Below are 21,396 nucleotides of genomic sequence, written 5' to 3' on the forward strand. Positions count from 1 at the left end.
CTCTTCTCTCCCCCCACCCCCCCTCCAAATCCTTCGAATCCTTCCCGTCCAACCATCTCAGTTCTTCTCCTCCGAGAGATCTGACACCGTGTAAGATACCTACTTACTCTACGGAATATGTGCACACCTTACTCAAGATGATCCACTTCCCTCCCGTACGATCCCTACCGCATCCCGGCCCCCCCCCCCCCGGTATCCACAAAACGGATTCGGACCCTTGCTCGCCGACGTTGCACTAGGAATGACTGCATGTCTGTTGCGTTGGGCTGAGTGGCCCGCGGTGCACAGTAAGGTAAACTTTGGGATTTGGTTTTTTGCTGCTGCTGTCTTGAACTATGTCTCCAGCTGCCAAGCCCTACAATCCGTCCAATTCCAACACACAATTCTGTCTCTGGTTCTCGCCCTTCCTAGCGCCCTTTTCCCTTGGCGCTCCCAGCAGATGGCGAGCCAATGCAACCCTCATTCTTCGATCCCTTTCCAATTTTCGTACCATGTTTCTTCCTAGCTGTCCCCCATTCGTTCTGCTTGCTCAGAAAGTAGCACATTGTGTGAGTGAAAGAAAAGAAAGAAAGACAGGATGTGAAAGAAATGTAAGCCCGGAACCTCTTGAACGCCGAATTGTTGTCAATATGCCCAACCCCGCCGAAACCATCTAAGCCATGTGATGTGAAACAAAAGGAGATCAAGGAAAAAAAAGGAAGAATGCCTTGCCGGCGAATGAAGGCTGCCTGTCTGCCCGTCTAGCTGGGAGCTATGCAGTGAATAAGGAAGAAGCTGTTGAAGACACGGTCCCGTTCCAAGGGACCCCCAAATGAAATCGATCCTGTACAAGGGAGTAAGGGGGTGTGCTGTCTGGCTCGCTCCCCTTCGAGCCCAATGCAAGAAATACCAAGAAAATGGCAAGGGGAGTAAAGAAAAGAAAACCATTCTTCATCAAGTCATGAAAAAAGACGAAACAAGAAAGATGGAAAGGCATACGGATACTTCCAACGCATCACATCCTCCCCATCATTTCTTGAAATAGTTGTAAAACATGGCGTCCATGTCGCTCCCCACCGCGGCCGCTGCCGCAGTCATCCCCGCATCGTGACCGCCGCCACCACCACCCATGTCGTTCACAGACGGCCACTCCCAGTTGGCCGCCGCCCCCATGTCAAAGTCGACGAGCATCTGCCCGCCGCTGTGGTCAGGGAACCAACCCGCCGCGCCAGCCTGGCAGTCCACCAGGTCCGCGAGCGTGAGGTGGTGATCCCCCGTCGGGGCCCCCAGCGCCGCGGGGTCCATGACGTGAGCGAACAGCTCGTCTGCGGCGCGCCAGTCATGCTGTTGCTGTTGCTGTTGGTGCTTGTTGTGACTGTGACTGTCTCCGGGGCTGAAAGGGTTGAACGGGGTCGCGAGCTCGCTCGTCGAGGTCATGGAGTCGTCCGCGGACGAAGACGACGAGACGGACGGCATCATGGACGTGTCCATGGGGCTGATGAAGGACGAGGCCGAGTCCACGGCCGTCGGGGCCCCCGAGAACGGGTGGTCGTGGTGATGCTGGGGCGGGGTATGCGGGAGGGAGGAGTTGCGGCGCGACATGGAGTGCGTCGTGGTGGACGAGGAAGATGCGTACGAGTCGGAGCGCGCGTGGTGGCTGATGCTGATCGGGATGCTCATGCCGCTCCCCGTGCTGTTCCTGTTGCTCTTGCTGCTGCTTCTGCTAACGTTGCCGCCGAACGCGCGCATGACGGCCTTGAGGTGCTTCTTGATGGCGCGGACCTGACCGCCGGGGGAGAGGAAGTCGGAGGCCGCGATACCTAGGAGGCGGGATGCCAGGGCTTCGAGGCGGCCTTCGTAGACGGCAATCATTTGCGGCTCCATGTTGAGGACGCCGGCTTGCTTTTGCGCGTAGATGAAGGAGAGGCCACGGGCGCAGGTGTCTAGTGCCAGGCAGAAGACGTCGGGGAAAGAGTTTTTGCTTTGTGCGGGCATGATGACGGGGCCTTCTTGCGATGTCTGCTCCGCGATCTGAAGCATGATTCCCACGAGCTCCTGCGCTGAGCCGATGAAGCGCTCGACGGTCTCGGCCGTGAGGGAAAAGGGCTCTGCCGGAGGCGGGGCGCCGGGGAGGATGGCCGGGAAGAGGAGGTGGATGGCCATGGTGTGGTACACTGACAGCACGAGGGAGCGGGAGGGCGCGTGGGCAACCTGGCGGTTGAGGAGGTGGATGCTCTCCATCAGGACACGGTAGACCTCGCGGCAGACGCACTCCATGTCCTGGGGCGTGCTGCCCTGCTGGATGCGCTGGAGTGCGAGCAGGGGCGCCTCCTGCCAGAAGTTGGTGCTAACCGTCTCGTTGGGGTCGGGCTCCTGCGGGTAGAGGGCGAAGATGTAGGCCGTGATGGAGGCGATGTGGGCGAGAGGCCACATCTCCTTGATCATGCTCTTCTGCTTCTGCAGCGTGGAGAAGTTGTCTGAGACCTCGTCCAGGCGCATCAGCACGGACGAGGTCTCGTCGACGGGAAGGAAGATGGAGGTGAGGCTCGTTGGGAGGAGCTGCGAGAAGTGGGTGCCCATTTGCAAAAAGGTCCAGAGGGTGAGGGTGTAGGTCGTCCAGTAGAGGTAGGCGACGATCTCCTTTTCGACCTCGCAGACGTCGATGCCGTTGATGCGGCTCGTCGTCAGGGGCGCCGAGGAAGCCGAGATGGTGTCCTTGATCTCGGTCGCCAGGCGGCCGGAGAGACCGATGTAGCACGTGGCGCGCTTAATCTGCCCTTGGCAGAGGCTGTTCCAGCCCAGGAGCATGAGGACCTGTGCCGTGCTGATGCCGGGGAGAGAGATGCCGGCGCCGGGCATGCCCGGTTGGCTGACCCGGGTCGAGATGGGTCGGTTCTGGAGTTGGGCTGAGGCCCATCGGAGGAGGACGTGTCCTCGTGCCATGGCAACTTCGTCGCCGAGAGAGAAGGAGGCGTCGGCGAGGATCACTGCCAGAAGGACCTCGTCGTGTGTGCCGTCTCTCAGTTCGCGAAGAAGAAGGGTCTTGGAAACGAGAAAGGAGAGAGGGTGGACGCTGTACCACACGTCGACCAGCTGTCCAATCTGTCGAGTGCCGTAGTCGGTCAAGGGGCTCGGTCCTGTCGGTGTTGTATCGAACATTGATGGTGTGGCGTCGCTCGCGAGTCCTGTGAGATAGAATCTACCGCCGCCCTGTTCCATGAAGATGGATCCCAACCCGCCAAACTTATCAACTACAAGACCGACTAAGTCGTGCGTGAGAAGCTGCAAGATGCCGGTGTACTTGAGTCAAGTTAGCTTCGTGCAATCCAGAAGGGAGTTTGGGACCCATACCTTAACATCCCGATGACTGAACTTCGAGTTGACAACATTCTCGCTACGATCCTGTAAAGTCAAGCGCAGAGTCTGGTTGTACGCCGATATCCTCTCCTGCCACGGGTTCGACTTGGGCCCAGGCGTCGGGTTCTCGCCAAAGTTTTCGATAAACATGCTGTTGAGCATGGTAGCCACGTCTTCGCCGCCGCCCATGAGGGCCACGGGCGCCGCACCACCGGTACCCTCCATCTGTGCAGGCTCCTCCATAATGGTCGTGGAATGCGGCGAACCACCCGTTGAGGCTCGCTGGCGCTGTTGTACAGGGACGCCGGTGCTGTCGCCGCCGGTGCTGTTGTTTCTGCTCATGTCTTGGGATACGGTGCGGGTCTTTGGCGGCCGCGAGTCCCAATCGTAGACGCAGTCGACATTTTGCTTGCGGCAGGCTTCGCAGATGGTCTCGTTGCTGCACTTGATCTTGCGTGCGCGGCAGAAGCTGCAGCTCTTGCGGAGCGGGTGTCGGGATGTGAGAGACATGATGGGGTATAGTTGTTTAGGTCTTGGGAGTTGATAAAGAAACAGGGAAACGATATTATACAATACACATTGGTTCTATTTGTACAATAGTATATCGATACCAATGCAGGAGGAAAGCGAGAGATAGACGGTGGGTTATTGGGTTGAGCCGCCGCCGACTACGATTGGTGGTAGTCTGGATAGATGAGGGAGGCTTGAAAGGCTTGAAGCAGAAAAGAGGGAGTCTTGAAAAGCTGCGTCACTCGTCTTCTTCAACCCTTTCGTCTGCAGTGGCAAAGTCTGATACCAACATGGTCCATTGTCGTGGTTGGTGGTTTCTTTGAGATGTTATAACTTCAGTCTGCAGAGTAAGCCAGTGTTGGAATAAGATGAGACGAGGCAAGGTACCGTTGAAGGATGCAAACTGGGGTTAGAATGCACAGTGTCGGGGAGGCTTCGAGGGGGGTGAACAGTCAACGGAGGAGGTGTTGATGTAAGAAGGGGGGTGTTTTGTGGTTGACCATGGGGTGCGACTTTGGGAAACTGACAATGTACATGTCAATTTTACTCCCATCAGCAAAAGCCCATCAGGTTTGGACATTGTGTGGTTGCGGTTGTGGGACGGGCTTTTCGACTTCGCACATGTTTACATGTACCCGACTTACTCTGCCTCAATCTTACTAGTCTTGGGGGCCAAAAGTCGGCAACTCGAGTCCGACTCCAAGACGAGTTAGCCGACCTCGTCGCGCTTGCTGCGCCGCCCTCAAGTTATGCAAAAAGCTGCACAACAACAACAAGCGCGGAGGTACACGACTACTTTGAGGCAGCGACAAGAGTCCTTTTGCAACTGCGTGTATTCACGGGTACTCCTGCAAGTCAAAGTCGTTATCCAGCCAGAATAGTCTTAGTGTAATTGAAATCCCTGCCTCTCGAACGATATCCCTGTTTCCCCCCACGCAGCGCGAAAGACAAGAAAAGACCGACTTTGTGAGCCCGCCCGTGGCTGTGTGTCTTGTCTTTCCCCTCCAGGCACCCGCTGAATCCGATCCAACAGCTATTCGTAATAGAACTTTCGGGCGATTACTCCAGAATGAGTGAAACATCAATCTTGAACAACTGCATTCCCAAAAGAGATAGACCCATACGAGCTAGGCAGAATAATAAACGTTCTTCTCTCACTCATGTCTTTGTCGATGCAAAGTCTAAATGTGGTACAGTGGGTTGGAACCCATACAGAAACTCGAGAAACCATAGCCAGGCGCCGCCGGGCAGAAAAGCATAGATCAACCACCGCAGCAACGGTCCAATGCCGTAGGGTAGAAAGGCTCCGTGTAGTAAAATAAAGCGGAAACTGAACTTGACCACTTCCTTTGCCCTCTTTTCTCGCATCTGGCTGTACTTCTGGAGGATTGGTTCTACTTTCTGCTCCAAAGACCCTCGATTTTCCTGGATTAGGCTAGCCAGAACCGCCGCATCTTCAATTCTGCGTTTGGAAACACCTCGGATTAGCATCTTCAATCACATTCGCGTCTCAATCTCGATCTCAAGCATGGGGAAACTCACGCTAGGTTTCCGCCCTGGCCACTGTTCAAGAAAGTTGCCAAAAGTCAGTAAAATGCCGTTGGAACTAGGGAGAGGAATGGTTGGGAAAGCCTTTCCCGGGGGAGCAGCCCCAAGCTAGATGCTTAGCTTCCAGACTAGGCTCCGTGATCTGCAACGGAGGGATTTTGAGAGGGGCGCGCGCGTTTCCGCAAATACGTACAAGGCACTGGTCATGCTGTGCGCGGCTGTTGGAACCAGTTAGCGGGTTCAATCCTCCATCACAAACAACCTTTGATGAGAATCATGGAAAGATAGGGAAGACAGAAGAGGAAGAGCTTACAGTCGCCGATAAGACAGACTCTGCCTCGGGCCATTGAAGGGAACTCAACTTCTTGGAACATATTGCAGGCAAGGATACGCTCGTTCTTTTCGACAACTAGAACAACAACACGTCAGATTTGGGCGTTCCTTCAAGCCACCCGGCAATGTCGTCAGCGAAATGGGAGGGATTCAGCTTTCTGACTTACCATCTCTAAACTCTCCTTTCTCCGCGAACGGGTGGAACTTGTCTCCGTAGACTGAATTGATGGTATCTTCGTCACAGTTACTCCAGATAGACCGATCATTATCAACCTTCTCGTCGGTTTTCTGTTTTGTTGCCAAGATTAGCTGAGGGCCACCCCTACCGGCATGCGTAGGAGTACGGAGGACTTTTCGTACCGTGACGCCGATAAACCATTGTCGGTTGTCGGGGCATGGCCAAGTTGTGAGAGTCGAGTTTTCGTAGAGCATCCAGTTGGCGACACCGAGGTCCTGAGTACTAAGATGGTCCAGCGGAGCAGTGATGCCACTCATGTGGACACGCCCTGTGAACTTGATTGTGTTGGCCTCCTTGAGGCCAGCGTCTCGAGCCAGGCATCTCCGGATAACAGACCGTATCCCATCAGCACCGACAACGACGTGAGCCCGGAACTCTTTCCCCTCATCAGAGACCACCCTGACGAAGGACTCGCTCGGATCGTCAATGACATCAACAATCTTTGTGCCGAAATGCACGATATCACCGCCTTCCGCAGCATCAAAGAGTAGTCTGTGAAAGTGGTGACGCTCCAAGGACATGACCGGATACCCGAACTTGGCCTCGCAGCCCGCCCAGTCCACCGTATTCCAGAGCTTATTACCGCGCCAGATTTGCACTTTCCGCAGCTTCTGGCCCGCTTCCAGCACTTTCTCGTACACGCCGAGTTGATCGAGCATGCGTAGGCCGTTGGGCGAGAGCGAAATGCCCGCGCCGACGGGGCGCAGCACGTCGCTTCGCTCGAGGACCTTGCACGAGATGTCGAGGCGCGAGAGGATGGCTGCCAGCGTGAGACCGCCGATGCCGGCACCGACGATGAGGACCTCGGCGTCGACTGGAGATGATGACATGGTTGAGAATGGGGAAGGATGCGGGACTTAGGTATGTAACGTTCCCCCTCGAGAGGATGATGATGATGTCTGAGTTGCCTGTTTGGCGCTTCCCCTATAGTGTCGGGCCGAACGAAGGATGATAGGTTTCTATATGAGCAGTGCAGTTCCATCGGCTTTCATGGCAGTTGAGAGGCGTCTTATGTATTATTCACTCAACGTGTCTCGAAAGATCGCGGTGAGATCCAATCATAGGATAGAGACGCCACTGTTTATCCGCGTTCCTTCGGCATTCAACTACCCAGGTGCCCCGGCCGTCTTGGAGCGGAATAATCGACGAAAAAGATGGGCCAAGAGCTAAGACGGAAGTTTCTAAGGCTTAGGCCGGCCGGGTCTGTTCTTTATTAGACTTGGTGGACTGCGATGTGGATTCCGGCTCCGGGGGCTGTGCCGCACCATTCCGGACAGGACCTCAGCGGCGGCCGGTCCGTTAGTTCGAGGGGTACGCGGAGGTGCAGGGGAACACGTAAATATCAAAACAGGCATCAAGTCATGTTCTTCAACTCTCGTGCCGGAAACTGCTAAGAGTGCCGCATCACACTGGTGATGGAATTCCCTAATCAAACGAGCTTGGAAATTCCCCATTTTACTGGAGATTGAAATTTCCCTGCTGCCTTGATTACTTCTGTTCTGATTTTAGTCTACTTGCCCTAGAAATTGACGATGCTAAACCAAGCAACTCTCGAGTCCGGTCCTGGTAAGTCATATATGATCAGATATGGCAGTCCATTCAAAAGAACCTCTTTGTAGCAATAGCAGTCAGGTTTGCCTCGAGTCTCATTAATCGCTTTAGACATCTCTCAACTACTTCCTTAAGGGTATCCAGGTGTCAAACACGACTCTCCATCGCGACTTCAACCAATTTCTTGTGCTGCGACAATATTTTCCTACTCAAATATCTTGATCTACCAAAACATTGCTATTTCCAAGAGACCCTGAATTGTTTACTTAGAGCTGTCGCTTTTCGTGGTTGTAGAGGCGTCAGAAGGATGAGGCAGTGCTCCAGCAAGCGGCACGGTGACTGGGAACTTCGATGGAAAGCCACTGATGCTTCATGGTTACAGTGATCATTCTAAACCGAAGGAACTTTGTAATCATTCGAAAACAACGCCGTATTCCGTAAGGCAATGTACACGAACGTTGGAGATCAACTTAGGGGATGGGGAAGCCAGCCCCCCAGGAACCCAAAAAGGCGACTCCCGTTCGGGGCCGGGCCGGGATCCACTCTTTCCGGATAGATTCCCACATGGATCCGGCAGTTCCGAAATTAGAAACAGTCGGTGCCTGCTCGCTTCTTGAATAAGCCCCAATGCCGCTTTGAGCAGAGATCTCCCTCAAGCCACCAGGAATCTCCCAGATACACTGCTGTGTAGGGGCATGCACGATCCATCCTTAGGGAAACGACCAAGATGTCGCGAAAAGAACAACCCGTTTCTGAGTATTATTGGGTCACACCTCTACAAATCTGGATATTCTACGCCGTTACTCCACAAATATGCATTCTAGCACTCAACTCCCACGCGAGAACCGAGGGTTCGATTCATTAGTCCTGAGGTGACCCCATGGCCTTCAGGAGTACCTTATGCCGAGGGCCTGACTTCGTCAATCCCACGAGCAGTCGAATATGACACAGACTGGATTGCCTACCACTGGATCTCAGCGATACCGACCTGAAGGGTCTCAAAGTTCTGGAGCAACCGTTAGTACCGCGGACATCATCACTGACGGAATAATATGGCGGAAACATACCATAATAGCGACCTTGTCCTTGAAGAACGTCTCGCCAAAGTTTCCAATGAACCTGTCGCCGGTCGCCATGGCGCGCACATTCAGAGCGCACCTCCCGTCCGGCAGCGTCTCGACGTAGTGCTTCGGCGTGTTGGTCCAGACCTTGTCGTGTCCAGCAAACTTGTAGCTCACGGTGGGGAACGAGGCGACGTTGCCGCAGTCGACGGAGTACATGGACTGGTTGCCGTTGTTGATGATGGTGGGGTCCTCGAGCGTGAGCGGCTGGCCGCCCGTCAGGTTGACGAGCTTGTCGTACGCGTTGGGGGTCAGTGGGATGCCGCGCCCGTACGAGGCGTGGTCGAAGATGGAAGCTTTGCCCGAGCTGTTGGACGTGGGTTCCGTGGGCTGCAGCTCGTCGCCGATCCAGAGCGAGTCGAGGGGCGTGGCCCAGTAGTTGTACAAACCCGGAGAGTACTCAAAGGCAAGCGTGTTGACGTCGGGGAAGACGTAGTTTGCGTACCAGTAAATCTCGCTGTCCTTGACGACCTGGTCCATGATGCCGCCAAAGGACTGGAGGCCGTCGCTGCCACCGCAGGTGGGTTTCATGGACTCTTCGTAGCAGTAGACGAAGCTGATGGTCGGGTTCTTCCATTGGCCGGCCTTCCACTGCTGGTAGAATGGCGACTGGAAAGAAGCTGGAAACGAGTCAGTTCAAAGTGTCATATGAGAAGCTTCATCTACAACTCTTGATCGCGTACCATTGTCACCCTTGAAAACAGGGGAGAGACCCAAAACTCCAGTGAAGGGGTACGGGAAAGCAGAGAGATCAAAGTTGGTATCAGAGAACTGCATGATGGAGTTTGAAGTCACCGGACCGATCTGGACAGCATCTTGCGCATAGTCGACCGTGAGAGGCTCCCAGAAGAAGAAGTGGTTGGGTAGCCAAGTGCGGCTAGGAAAACGCTTAGATGCGTCTCGGTGAGATGTCGACTTGGCCGGGTCGTAGTAGAGCTGCTGCACGTTGAGGCAGGCCGCGGGGTCGTTTTCTTCTCCGTAGCACTTGGGCGAGAGGATGTACTGGCTGATCCAGGTCCAGTCCACAAAGATGGGGATTTCCTGAGGAGGATTACCGATCTTCTGGTGGGAGAGGAAACCGAACTGGTTCCAGGTGAGTTGCATATCGTAACGATCGGCGGCCCAGCTGCGAGGGGCCCTCATCTTGCCTGCTTCAGTAGAGCCGGCCAAGAGTGGCAGCAGTACTGCAAACTTGGAGAGCTGCATCTTGTCGATGTTATGGGATGGATCTCGGAGCAAGCGCTTGACAGGAGGATGAAGGTCTATTATGAGAAATGGGTGAGGGAAAGGAGTGAGCTGATGAGTTTAAAAATGCCACAAGACTGTGATCAGATCCTCCTTCTTAAGCATTTCCTCTCTTCGGAGGTGGTCCCGAGGAAGTCTGGCAGTCAGCGTGGCCCTGATCTCCGTTTCCGTCCCTTCTCGGAGGCTTCAGTGTCATTGAACAAAACTCCAATTCGGGAGAACAAGAAGGTTTATTTTTGCGGAGTGACTAGTGGCCAAGCCACACTTGGTCTCCGTGAGATCGACAGCACTCGTCTTGCATCTCGTCTGGGTTCTCCATGTCTCTTTGTTTTGAATGTGAGTGAAGCCTAACGACATATGTGCGGTCAGAATCATGGGGACGAAGGAAGAAATGAACAGGAGTAGTAAACGACTTCACCAAAGTTGCCGCATACCCGACAATCTGGGACGAGGTTCCACTGCCGGAGACACACCCACGCATCTCTTTCGAGACTACTGTTGTTGTCGCGATGTCGTCATGGTAGCACACGACATCAAACAGGAACCCCTACCACGGATCTCGATCCAATCAAGCTGTCAACGCTCGTGTGCGTCGCGCTCATGAAGTTTCCCGAAGACCGATGCCATGGTTAACTCCAACGACGCAGGACACTAAGGAGCATCTGGGGAACAGCCTTCTGTCGTTTCAACGGCTGCGGATCAATCACTCGCCACGCGCTGGCCCTCCTAGTCACCGCCGTGGTCGTCCAGTGTTCCATGGAGAACCTCCGGTGACTCTAAAGGAGAAGCGGATGGCGCCTGGAAGTGGTCCTTTGGGTATCCGTGCCATCTCCTTAGCATCTTTTGTTACTATCGGAGCGGTTCCACGCTTCAAGGCTACGAGATGAACCTTCTCTGGAACACCATCCAGCACGGCTGGAGACTGACATCGTCATCTCGGTCGTGAGAGTTCATCGCCACTTTGCATCACGGTTTGCAACTTTTTGCCATCACGGATTCAGTTTGCAATGTTCGATATAAGACTTGGTCTTCGAGGAGGCTGAAAAGTGCTTCCAGAAGGTCATCAACAAGCTTCTCGGCGCATTCGGTCGTCAAAGGTTCTCGTGAGCATCTCGCCGGTTGACCGGCCTCATTCAAAATCAAAAGATATTTTACTTTTACTCACCAAAGCCCAGCTTTCTGCCAAGACTAATTGCTCTCTGCTTTCGCTCAAATCACGACAACTACCGTCTCTTACTCATCTCATCATATTACTCATATTTATCCACATCGCTATTACCAACATGGAGGTTATCACTCTTCTCCAAGGAGACGAAGACTCCCACCTTACACCATTTTTCATATGCCACGCCATCTCAGGGCTCGCACTACCCTTTCTCCGCCTTGAAGCTCTTAGCGAAGACGATGAGAGGCCAGTATACGGCATCACTTCCCCTATGCATTGCCCTGGAGGCGATGACTTTGAATTTCCCGAAACATTGCGAGACCTCGCTGCACTCTACGTTGAGAAGATCAAAGAAGTCCAGCCAATGGGTCCTTACTTATTAGGAGGATGGTCAATGGGCGGTATGATCGCCATGAACATGGCCATGGTTCTGCGCGACCAGGGAGAAAAGGTTACAAAGGTAATCATGCTTGACTCGGCCAACCCAGAGACCTTCCCCTCGTTCCCCAGCGCCAAGGATCACCGCTCCCTCACCCACCTTACCTTCACCAGAACCGTTGCTGCCGACATTAGACTGATGGACGCCGACTGTTCTCCAATCGGGTCGCCCGTCATGAGCGAGAGCGAGTTCGGAGACTACCTGACCCCTAGCGAGAACCGAACGAGTACATGGGGAACCTTTACAACGGAGGTCTCATACTCCAGCAGCACTTCGAGCGATTACGAAGATGATAGCCCGGCTTGGTCCCCGAGCACTCCAGGGTCACCAGCTTGCAGCAGTGACGCCGGATCAGAATACTGCCCCGAGCAGAATCGAATGCTGGAAGACTTTCCTACCGAGGATCAAATCGACGCCGAGATCCTGACAGCAGCTCACGACCTCGAGGTCGCCAAACAGGAAGATGGAGAAGAAGGCGACGAGGACGAAGAAGACGAAGAATTGGACGACGACAACGAGCCGGATCAGGTCCGTGACTTTCTACAAAAGATCAAGAAGCACATCCACAAAGGCCTCGGCCTCATCTCGACCGTCGAGCCGGGCCAGCTGCTCCCCAAGGACGGCGTCTCCGACTTCCACACCGTCCTCATCAAGTGCAAGCCCGACCCGTTCGACGACCCCAACCTTACCCAGCGTGAGCGCGAGGGCGTCATCTTTGTCCGCTCCGTCATGCGCGAGAAGGCCATGTGCTGGGAGGCGGACAAGTTTGCCAAGTTTGAGACGGTGCCCTTCAGCGGCGACCACGATGGCGCGTTCGAGCCACAGCACGTGGGCGAGCTGAGCGGTATTTTCAGAAAGTGTTTGCAGGGTCTGGCATGATCATGGCATTTTGGAGGTTGCCTTCCTGGTTGAAGTCCTGGCGGCTTCATTACTTGTTTTTGTTTACTGTTGGAATTTGTGCTTTAAGGCGCGCATGCATTGAAAGCGATGGATGGCAATGTGATTTACGGTGTTATTGGCGGCATTATTGAGGGCGTTTGGAGTTGATTTCATCTACGGGTCGAATTGTATTGGTGCGTCGGTAAATTAGACATATCTTAGGCATTTACTCTAGTAGCTCACAAAACTGCATTAACTTTATCCTGAAGCTATTCATAATGCTCAGCATCACCATCACCATCAGGCATGTAGGAATTCGGGGAGCAAGTCATCTTTCTAAAACGTGTTTCTTTTTTTCATGCCTCATTGACGTAGTCCTCATCTTAGCTCCTAGCGGCGGGGCAGTTGATGGGATTATATGGCTTGGCGGCTGCGCAACAAGGCTTGGTCGAAGCATTGCGAATCTCGATCGGAAGGAGGAGCCAGCAGAAAGTAAACAACGAACGTCGAAAAGAGCTGCAGTCTTTGTTTACATTCTCCATCTCCGTGCCCCTCTCCGACATATTGCTTAAGCTCGCGGAGGTATAGAGGCACGCTTAGATTCCCCAATCCCTGCTTCTTCCGGATGAAAGAGGACTGGCCTCCGCCCCCATCTGGATGCATGTCTCCTCCTCCACGGAGATTTTCTGCTGACAGGCAGGTCAATGTCCCAGAAGTTTAAACTACGTTGCATTCGTGTAACGCTGAAAGGTGACCAAACTCAATTTTACTCGGCGAAGCTTGGTGATCACGAGTGCTAAGAGTATGCAATGTCGTCGGCAGATCAAGAGCGTCAATGGCGCACACCGGCCGACGATAAACATAATTCATTCCTATCCAGCTCCCAAGTAGAGCGTCTGATCCGGGTGCGAACGAGGCACAAGTAGGAGACATGTTTTATGATACAGTGTTCGCAACGGTGATTTCCAGCTTACAGAGAGGTCTAATGATCATAACTTCATTGATTCTCTAATCCAATAATGCCAAATGCCCATCGCTCATTATGGTGGACTACTAATTCTACTCATATAACCGTCGTGCACTACAATAATCTCAACATCCCGCCATAATCTCGGGCCACTTTCTCCTAGAAACCTTCACTTTCAAGTCACCCTGATAAGATGTCAGCAAAGCGACCTAGATGTCTCCGAGACTATTGGACGGCCTACCTTCAGCCAAGGGGAGCCAACCTTGTCAAAATCGAGGTCTTCAAAGTCAACAGTCCGAGGCTGGTCCGGCGAAGCCCAGGTAACATCGTAGGACCGCAACAGCGTCGTTAAGGTCTGCGTCACAATGATCATGGCCATCTTCTCTCCTGGACATCGATGGCTGCCGCCGCCAAATAGCATGCTCTTCACACTGTTGCCGTCCTTTTCTTCGAGGTTAACAAGCTTGTTCTCGGCATTGAGCCAACGTCCGGGCATCCAGGTGTCCGGGTTCGGATAATTGGCGGGGTCGTGGTGCGTCAAGTAGGGCGAGATGGACACGACTGAGCCCTTTGGCACGATAATATCCGTACCTGGGACAGGCACTTCCTGCATCGCGAGTCGGAGGCACTTCATGCCTGCATAGTAGCGCATCGTCTCCTTGATACAGGCCTGTAGAAGCGCCGAGTCTGTATTTCCGTTACGGGCATCTCTCTTCACGGCTGCCATGACATCGGGATGGCGTAAAAGCTGAGAGGCGTTTGTCAGTTTTGCTGCTCATTCACGTGAAGAGATGAAGACTATACATACGCATACCACGACCCACGAGATCGCAGCGACTGTGGAAGTGTGAGCAGCAAACATCAAAACAGTGTGATGAGAAGGAAGAAAGTGCCTCAAAGGCGCCATGCTCTGTTCGTGCAGCGTGTGCGTGATGTAGTCCGGCAGGTCAGTCTCGAGGTCACCATTCTTCGCCGCGACGTGTCGCTGGCTAAGCTTTTCCCAAAAGATCTCCTTCACGCGCTCACGAGCGCGATGCAACCTCCTCGCCGGGGGGTGAGGCACCCAGTCGGGCAGCACAAAGGACCAGATGCTGCCAATATCGGACTCCATCGCGTGCAATAAGCCCAAGAGCTCTTCGCTCGACTTGTAAAAGTCATCGCCCATCAACGTTCTGACAATGACCTTGTGCGTCAATTCGGACACGCCGTCAAAGAGCTCCACATCGGGCTTGGTCGTCCACTCAAGTGCGCAGCGGTGCGTCTCCTCCACGGTACACTTGGCCATGTGCGCCTGAGCCGTGGCGCGGTTGATGTACCGGCTGAGGGAGCCGACCATGACCCTGACGTTATCCATGTATCCAGGGTCGAGTATCTTGTTGAGAAATATTCCCTAACAATCACATGTGAGTTGAGACAAGTCCTACTTTTTAAAATGTCTCAAAATCTGGGGTCGAGGTGGCTTATCTGGGAGAAGGGTGACCTCACCATTCCGTGGCCGAAAGACCAAGCCTTCTCGGGCATGTCGAGATAAGCCTTGTTGAGCTCATTTCCACGAAGCCAGACATTGTGGACCGTTAGGATCTGAATCGAGAAGATATTACCGCATTGGGATTGAGCTCGACGGATGAGCGAGATGGGCTTGACTGCGTAGTCGTGGGCGTCGCTGAGGAAGGAGAAGAAGCCCTCGCCTTTGTAGGCGGGGATCGTCCTAGGCTTGGAATACCATCTTGCTAGAAGTATTACTGCGACCAACAGTGCTGGAAGAATCAACATCATTCGAGGAGTGAACGACGACTGGACCGGCGGAGAAACGAGTGTGACTGGTGTATGAGCCAGACGGGCTCGCGGATACACTCGAAGAGAGAAAATAACGAGAAATATTGGTGGACTCGTCCAGGAAAAAGGATCTGGAGGGCACGAGTCTTTCTTAAGTTCAGCAAATTACCAATCTCCATGAACACTGAGAGATGCCCGACGGCGGAGGTCCGTCCGAAGCCAACGAGACAACAACAAAACAACAATTACCTTCGTGGTGGATGTTGAGATGAACTCCATCGCGTAGCCAAGGCCACCCGAAACATGTTGACTTGTCGGTGAAGGTCGACTTTCTTGCTCCGGTGGGTAAACAAAACGTCCCTCCGAAAGGCCTCGGAATGCGGTGATGTCCAGGCGTTGGGCTCAAGGGATGATTTAGCCTCGTCGATCTGGGGTATGAGCCGCTCCATCGAAACTGTGGCTTGAAGTGGCTCATGCATGAATACTCTAAGATATTCTTTGCATCAAGCTTAAAATCCCGTGACTTGAAGATCCTGCACATGACTATTTCAGCTTGAGGATTTGCGGGAGCAGTCAGATGTGACTCCCATTATCTCCTCGTCGATATGCTTCAGCCCGTCGGAGATCGCGAGCGCCTGACTCCGCCGATCCTCGAGCATGGCATGGATGAAGTCTAACTCAATGGAATCACTTTCACATATGGATTATACGAAGTTGGGCTCCTCTTCCCTGGGTTCGGACTACGGAGAGAGCTTGAGGAGTCATGGGTGCGCGGCCAAGGTCCGCCTGCGCCTTGGACATCTCGATCTCATAAGACCCATGCTGCTAGCGTTCCGCCGATCACTTTTAGCAAAGAAGCGTTTAATAATTGTTCAAACGCGTAAGAGAGGACTCCGCCGGAAGCTTTTTGATGGCTTGGCTTCGTCGGAGGTAAACATGCTAGTTGGATGTTTCTCGTATATTGTCTGCATCACATTTGGCCAAGTACCCTTCCCCTTGGAATTTGCGGTTGCACGATGCAACAGATGTCGCATTGAGAGCTTCTAGAACATCTCTCAGGACGACGGTTCACTTTATTTCACCGTCGAATCCCGGTGGCGTACGTCATGCAATGCCCTCTCCGAAGGTCCGGGTGGATTGCTGTGCCGTGAACATACGCAAACGGACTATAGAACTGCTCTTACCCTGTCGATGTCGCGTGACACTTTGAGTGGATATGTCTACATCTTTCATATGGAGGATGAGGGTCGACCCAGAATATATTTTCGACGATAAACCCTCCAGTCCTAACCCAATTCCTGGTGCCATCACGTAGCGACGCTGGTCTCTTTGGCAACAGCTGTCTTCGCCCATGTTATCGTCTAATTCTGGTGGTTTTCATTCTTATACTCTGACAACTCATGGTTTACTTTCATTCCGAGTATTGTGGGCTTTCATTTCTTGCTATTACTGAAGGGCCCTCTGAACGCACGCATAGTTGGTAGGCTCACCTAAAATGAGATACTGGTAGGGCCAGTGGTCTGGAGATAAGTGAAAGAAGCTTTGAGAGGTTTTGCATCAAAATCGCAGCGAAATCTAGATCCAGCGATCGTTTTTATGCACCCCATGCTCAGTTTGACGTGTTGAAGAACACTCTGTGCTCTGATCAACGAGTCTCTTCAGGCGATTGGGAAACTGTCTAGATACTGCCAGCCCGCCTTTCTGCCCTTTTTCTTCTCTTCGCATACCGTAAACTCTTATCTTAAAATCGACATAATTGCAAATGCCTCGACGAAATTAAGACTAATGTTGACACGATCCTTTTGTGCTGTCTGGTGATCTTATCATGCCAACATAGAGTGCCGATCGCCAAAATGTTGGATTATGCGGTTGCTCGCTCGAGGTATCCTGGCCTATTTCACGATTCAAAGAGCCACCGAAATTAAGAGTCAAGCCAGTCAAGAGCTGTTGGCTGTTCTTCTTTTACAAAGCATACTTCCGATGTTCTCCGGAGTCTTCCGTGTTGACTCGGACGGAGGCTGTGCCTTCTCAGCCAATCACATCTTACCACCGGCCGTTGCGGCGGGATCCACCCCGGGGCTCCCATCCGTCCCTTAGCGGAGGAGCCTAGGTAACAGCATCCAACATATCACAGCCACTCTTACCCAAGCCGGACTTTGTTCTTGGAAGTCCATTTCGCTAATTTAATCCTTGGCGTCTCGTTTGACTATCGACCGATTGTGCTTCGTATTATACTTTTGCCAACTAAGGACCAAGACGGAGGAAAGAGGGCTGTACATATCCTCGATCTTGTGGTCTGCGAAGCAGGGGAGAAGGGGGCCCAAAAGATCATCGGCGCAATGTATTTAACAGTCACCCGCGACCTTCCGGAAGAACTCCTTCCTGCCCTACCAGCAACCACAGACCATCCTCCTCGTCAACGAATCAGCCAACCCGCCATAGCTCCTCGCCATGCAGCTGTCACTTCTCCTCGCTGCGTTTTCTGCGCAGGCAGTCCTTGCCGCACCTCGGATCAAAAGAGACGCCCTCAAATCATGTGTGGAGGAGGTCTTTGGAGGGAACGCGGCTCTGCGCATCGTGACACCGACTGATCCTACATACCACGATGCGAGAATCGGAGAGGCCATCCAGTGAGACCAGTATACTGCCTCAAAGTTCAGGACACAGTGCTTACCATATGGTCAACAGGTTTACACAGATGCCAGTGTTGATTGCTTACGCAGAAAAGCCATATGAAGTTGCACCCTTGATCCAATGCGCAAAGACGAGTGGCATCAAAGCAGTCCCCAGAACCGGTGGTCACCAGTAAGCATTCAACATCTCCAAACCTGCCCTCGGTGAGTTCAAAGCAACTTACTTTGCACAGCTTCCTCGGATACTCCGCCCTCCAAGATGCCCTCGTCATCGACATCACCCACATCGACTACGTCAACATCGCAGCAGACAAAAAGACCGCCACCGTCGGCGCCGGCATCCGCTTCGGCGCCCTCTACACGGCCCTCGGCCAGCAAGGCCTCGACTGGACGGGCGGCATCTGCCCCACAGTCGGCATCTCGGGCTTCCTCTCCGCGGGCGGCTTCAACATGCAGATGCGCCAAAACGGCCTCGGCGTCGACAACGTCGAGTCCGCAAAGGTAGTCACCTCGGACGGCTGCATCGTAACGGCCTCCCGCGACGAAAACGCCGACCTCTTCTTCGCCATCCGCGGCGGCGGCGGCGGATCCTACGGCATCGTCATCGAGTGGACGCTGCGCATGTACGAGTTCCCCCGGTCCGCCATGGTGTACCTGCAGTGGAACGGCTCCGACACGCGGTTCGATATCGCAAAGACGTTCCATGAGTGGGCGCCCCGCGCGGACAGCGCCCTCAGCTCGCAGGTGAACTTGTACAAGAACCGCACCGACGTGATTGGATGGTGCTACGGCTGCACCCTCGAAAAGCTGCAGGGCATGGTGAACGCCTCCGGGCTCCTGGGTATCGGCAAACCGGCGGCGTACATCTCGGGCGGGTGCAACACCATCAACGCCCGCCTCTTCGGCTACGGCGTCAACGAGTGCGGCGCCGACGAGGCCGTTGCGCAAGTCGCGCCGTTTGTCGTCAACACGATCCAGCAGCCGTTCGTCCAGATCCCGGGTTACGCAAACTTCACTTACAACGAGACGACAAAAGCGCCCGAGCTACCCCCCGCGCAACCCTGGGCGCGCTTCATCCGCCTGTCGAAATCCTTCATGGTCCAAAAAGATAAGCTGCTCACTGACGAGACGATGAAGAACGCCATCTCGCGGATCGACGAGCTCGACGACGCGGCGCAGGGTTGGATCGAGTGGCACGCGTGGAACATTTCGGTCGCGGGCGATGCGGCGTTTGCGTGGCGCGAGCAGGCGTATTCGCACATGGAGTTCATCGTGTCCAGCTCCGCGGATGAGAAGGTCCATGCTGGCTATGTGAAATGGTTCAAGAGCCTGGAGGATTACCTGCGTCCTCTTGTTGGGTGAGTTCTTCTTCGTTCTTGCTGTGTTTTGAGCCTGATGAGAATGAGTGACTGATGAGAGTGACAACAGAATGGCGAGTTACTCGGGCTACATGGATGACACGATTTCCACCCCTCCGCTTGATTCGTACTACGGCGCCAATGTCGCAAAGCTGTCTCAAATCAAGTCCAAGTACGATCCCCAGGGTTTCTTCGCGAATGTAAGTATATCAACCGCCAGACAAACTGAATACATCGACTAACGATGAGAACATAGCCTCTGAGTATCAGAGCTCTCTACCCAAACCAAACTGTGACCGGAGACAGCTGTCTGTAGATAAGGTAAAGACAGATCACGGTACAAGGTTACCGAAGAACCGTATGACTGTGACGTCAGAACATAGTGTGCTTGATGACAAGCTGTAATCCAGTTGTGGAGCGAGATTCCGTCGATGGAAATGTAATGTAGCTGAAAGATCATCCCTTCACCCGCGCATGATCGAGTCAAGATAACCCACCCGATTGGGTCCCAAACATTAGATGAGTTGAACAAGCTCTTTTACCGAGGCCGTATCCCGCGCGGGGTCGACCGCCACTTTGAATTGGCTTTTTTGCTACTTCATTCTCCCACTCTCACATTCGTGTTCTGATCTCAGATTGGCGAATGTACCTGCAGAAACATATGCACCATGAATACCACACTTGACCGAGGAGCGCCAAGACCTGATGAATTGAGCGATGCGGGTTCTCTCTTACGGTGAGTCAACAAGCTGAAAAGCGATTTGATCTGATATCTAGCTGTAATTGTGTTTGTGCTGTTGAGTTGTTGCGAGTGAAGTCACAGCATTATCTCGTTCTGTCCGAAAGCGTCCATGATAGAAGAGAAGTTGAGTCACTTTTCCCACTGACCAGAGACCAAGGCAACCCCAAACCATAATCTGGCTCAAGACCTCAGACCAGTCCTTTGCAATCCACAAGTCCCTCCTAGTCGAGTCCTCAAAATACTTCCAACGCTGCCTCGACGGACCCTTCGCCGAATCCCACACAAACACAATCGACCTCAACGACACCGACGACAACGCAGACGAAAACGACGGCGAAGTCAACGTCAGCATCAGCCCGCTGACCCTAGGCACCTACGTGAAACTATGCTACTTCACCCGCCTCACGGCCCAGCGCGTCAAACGCTGCCGCCGCAACGCGGCGGACCACCCGGGCGAGGACGCCGTCTACTACGAGGTCTCCCCCTTCTCCCTGAAACCCTGCGACATGCACACCCCGCACGACCTGACGGAGCTCGTCGACATGTGGTCCCTCTGCGACCGCTTCCACGACGACCTGCTTCTGGGGAAAGTGTCCACCGCCATCCGCGAGACGCTCGACGTCGGGGCCACGAAGCTCGGCGGCAGCTGCGGCGGCGGCGGCGGAGGCGGTGATGCACAGCAGCAACACGGCGCCGAGTGGTGGGTTTTCAACTTCGCCAACGGCTACGTCGCGCTGGCGAGCCTTCACCGGAGGAGAGACGACGACGTCGAGGGGTTGATGGAGAGGTTGCGGGATCTGTTTGTGCAAAACTGTTCGCCGGCTTCGTGGGAGAGGCTTGCGGGCCAGTTGCCTAGCGAGTTCGTGGTTGCGGCGTCGATTGCGTTCCAGGCCAAGATGGCGACGTTGATGCCGCACGAGGCGGCGATTGCAAGGGTCAATGGGGCGAGTCTGTGTTATGAGTGTAAGACTAGGGTTCAGACGGCTTTGAAGAGATGAAGATAGATGTACGTTTTTCTCTTGGCTTCGTTTCTAATGATTGTTTCGGCTGCAAATGGGATGCCAAAGCGGTCATTTTTCAGCTGTGACGGCAGAAGAGGAATTCCTTCAGACCTGCCATGAGGGCTATTATTGAGTTGATTTGGATTCCCTTACACTATTAAGACCAGATTACGTCTGTCTTATAGGTAAAGCCAAAGTCGATGCATGGTGGTGTTTGTTTTGGGATCAAAGCCTTGATGGTCTACGATCCTCGTGGTTCCCTCCATCCTGTATCTTGGACAAAGACAATAGACAGAATCACTGGCTGTATGAGTATTCCTCATGTTCTGAAGACCGATAGATAGGCCCAGACTTTGGCTGCTCCACAGTGAGGGCTGAAGATCATCATGATCACCTGCTTGGATGACGGTGAGTAGCCCTCGATATCTCGAGGCTGACATGCAGTGGAGCTTCAACTGATCAACGTCTACGAGATCCCTCAATCACCGTGATATCCCGCAAATAACTCTGCTTGAAATGTAAGGCAGATGTCATTGATGCACGTAATACCTAAG

At 53.6% G+C, this 21,396-nt stretch overlaps 7 protein-coding genes across 7 annotated transcripts; 3 read left to right on the forward strand and 4 right to left on the reverse strand.

Moving 5' to 3' along the window:
* Nucleotides 1-1,008: 1,008 nt before the first annotated feature.
* CCOS01_05654 (uncharacterized protein) lies at nt 1,009-3,846 on the reverse strand (the record flags this gene model as incomplete). The annotated part of the gene is made up of 2 exons (XM_060453831.1): nt 1,009-3,279; nt 3,331-3,846. 2 exons carry the CDS (start codon nt 3,844-3,846, stop codon nt 1,009-1,011), a joined length of 2,787 nt encoding a protein of 928 aa, XP_060315603.1.
* A 1,158-nt stretch (nt 3,847-5,004) lies between these two features.
* On the reverse strand, nt 5,005-6,795 carry CCOS01_05655 (uncharacterized protein; the record flags this gene model as incomplete). The annotated part of the gene is made up of 6 exons (XM_060453832.1): nt 5,005-5,308; nt 5,389-5,409; nt 5,588-5,612; nt 5,708-5,803; nt 5,895-6,015; nt 6,088-6,795. The coding sequence occupies 6 exons, from the start codon at nt 6,793-6,795 to the stop codon at nt 5,005-5,007; spliced, it is 1,275 nt and encodes a 424-aa protein (XP_060315604.1).
* A 1,682-nt stretch (nt 6,796-8,477) lies between these two features.
* Nucleotides 8,478-9,843, reverse strand: CCOS01_05656 (uncharacterized protein; the record flags this gene model as incomplete). The annotated part of the gene is made up of 3 exons (XM_060453833.1): nt 8,478-8,522; nt 8,584-9,257; nt 9,321-9,843. 3 exons carry the CDS (start codon nt 9,841-9,843, stop codon nt 8,478-8,480), a joined length of 1,242 nt encoding a protein of 413 aa, XP_060315605.1.
* Nucleotides 9,844-10,502: 659 nt separating this feature from the next.
* CCOS01_05657 (uncharacterized protein) lies at nt 10,503-10,769 on the forward strand (the record flags this gene model as incomplete). Its single annotated transcript, XM_060453834.1, has 1 exon — nt 10,503-10,769. The coding sequence occupies one exon, from the start codon at nt 10,503-10,505 to the stop codon at nt 10,767-10,769; it is 267 nt and encodes an 88-aa protein (XP_060315606.1).
* A 396-nt stretch (nt 10,770-11,165) lies between these two features.
* Nucleotides 11,166-12,365, forward strand: CCOS01_05658 (uncharacterized protein; the record flags this gene model as incomplete). The annotated part of the gene is made up of 1 exon (XM_060453835.1): nt 11,166-12,365. The coding sequence occupies one exon, from the start codon at nt 11,166-11,168 to the stop codon at nt 12,363-12,365; it is 1,200 nt and encodes a 399-aa protein (XP_060315607.1).
* Nucleotides 12,366-13,457: 1,092 nt separating this feature from the next.
* Nucleotides 13,458-15,108, reverse strand: CCOS01_05659 (uncharacterized protein; the record flags this gene model as incomplete). Its single annotated transcript, XM_060453836.1, has 4 exons — nt 13,458-13,517; nt 13,574-14,080; nt 14,141-14,722; nt 14,818-15,108. The coding sequence occupies 4 exons, from the start codon at nt 15,106-15,108 to the stop codon at nt 13,458-13,460; spliced, it is 1,440 nt and encodes a 479-aa protein (XP_060315608.1).
* A 2,451-nt stretch (nt 15,109-17,559) lies between these two features.
* On the forward strand, nt 17,560-20,839 carry CCOS01_05660 (uncharacterized protein; the record flags this gene model as incomplete). The annotated part of the gene is made up of 6 exons (XM_060453837.1): nt 17,560-17,738; nt 17,797-17,913; nt 17,975-19,099; nt 19,170-19,299; nt 19,356-19,411; nt 19,999-20,839. The coding sequence occupies 6 exons, from the start codon at nt 17,560-17,562 to the stop codon at nt 20,837-20,839; spliced, it is 2,448 nt and encodes an 815-aa protein (XP_060315609.1).
* Between the last annotated feature and the right edge of the window lie 557 nt (nt 20,840-21,396).

Source organism: Colletotrichum costaricense, assembly GCF_030867565.1.
Source record: "Colletotrichum costaricense strain IMI 309622 chromosome Unknown Scaffold_5.1, whole genome shotgun sequence".
NCBI lineage: Eukaryota > Fungi > Ascomycota > Sordariomycetes > Glomerellales > Glomerellaceae > Colletotrichum > Colletotrichum costaricense.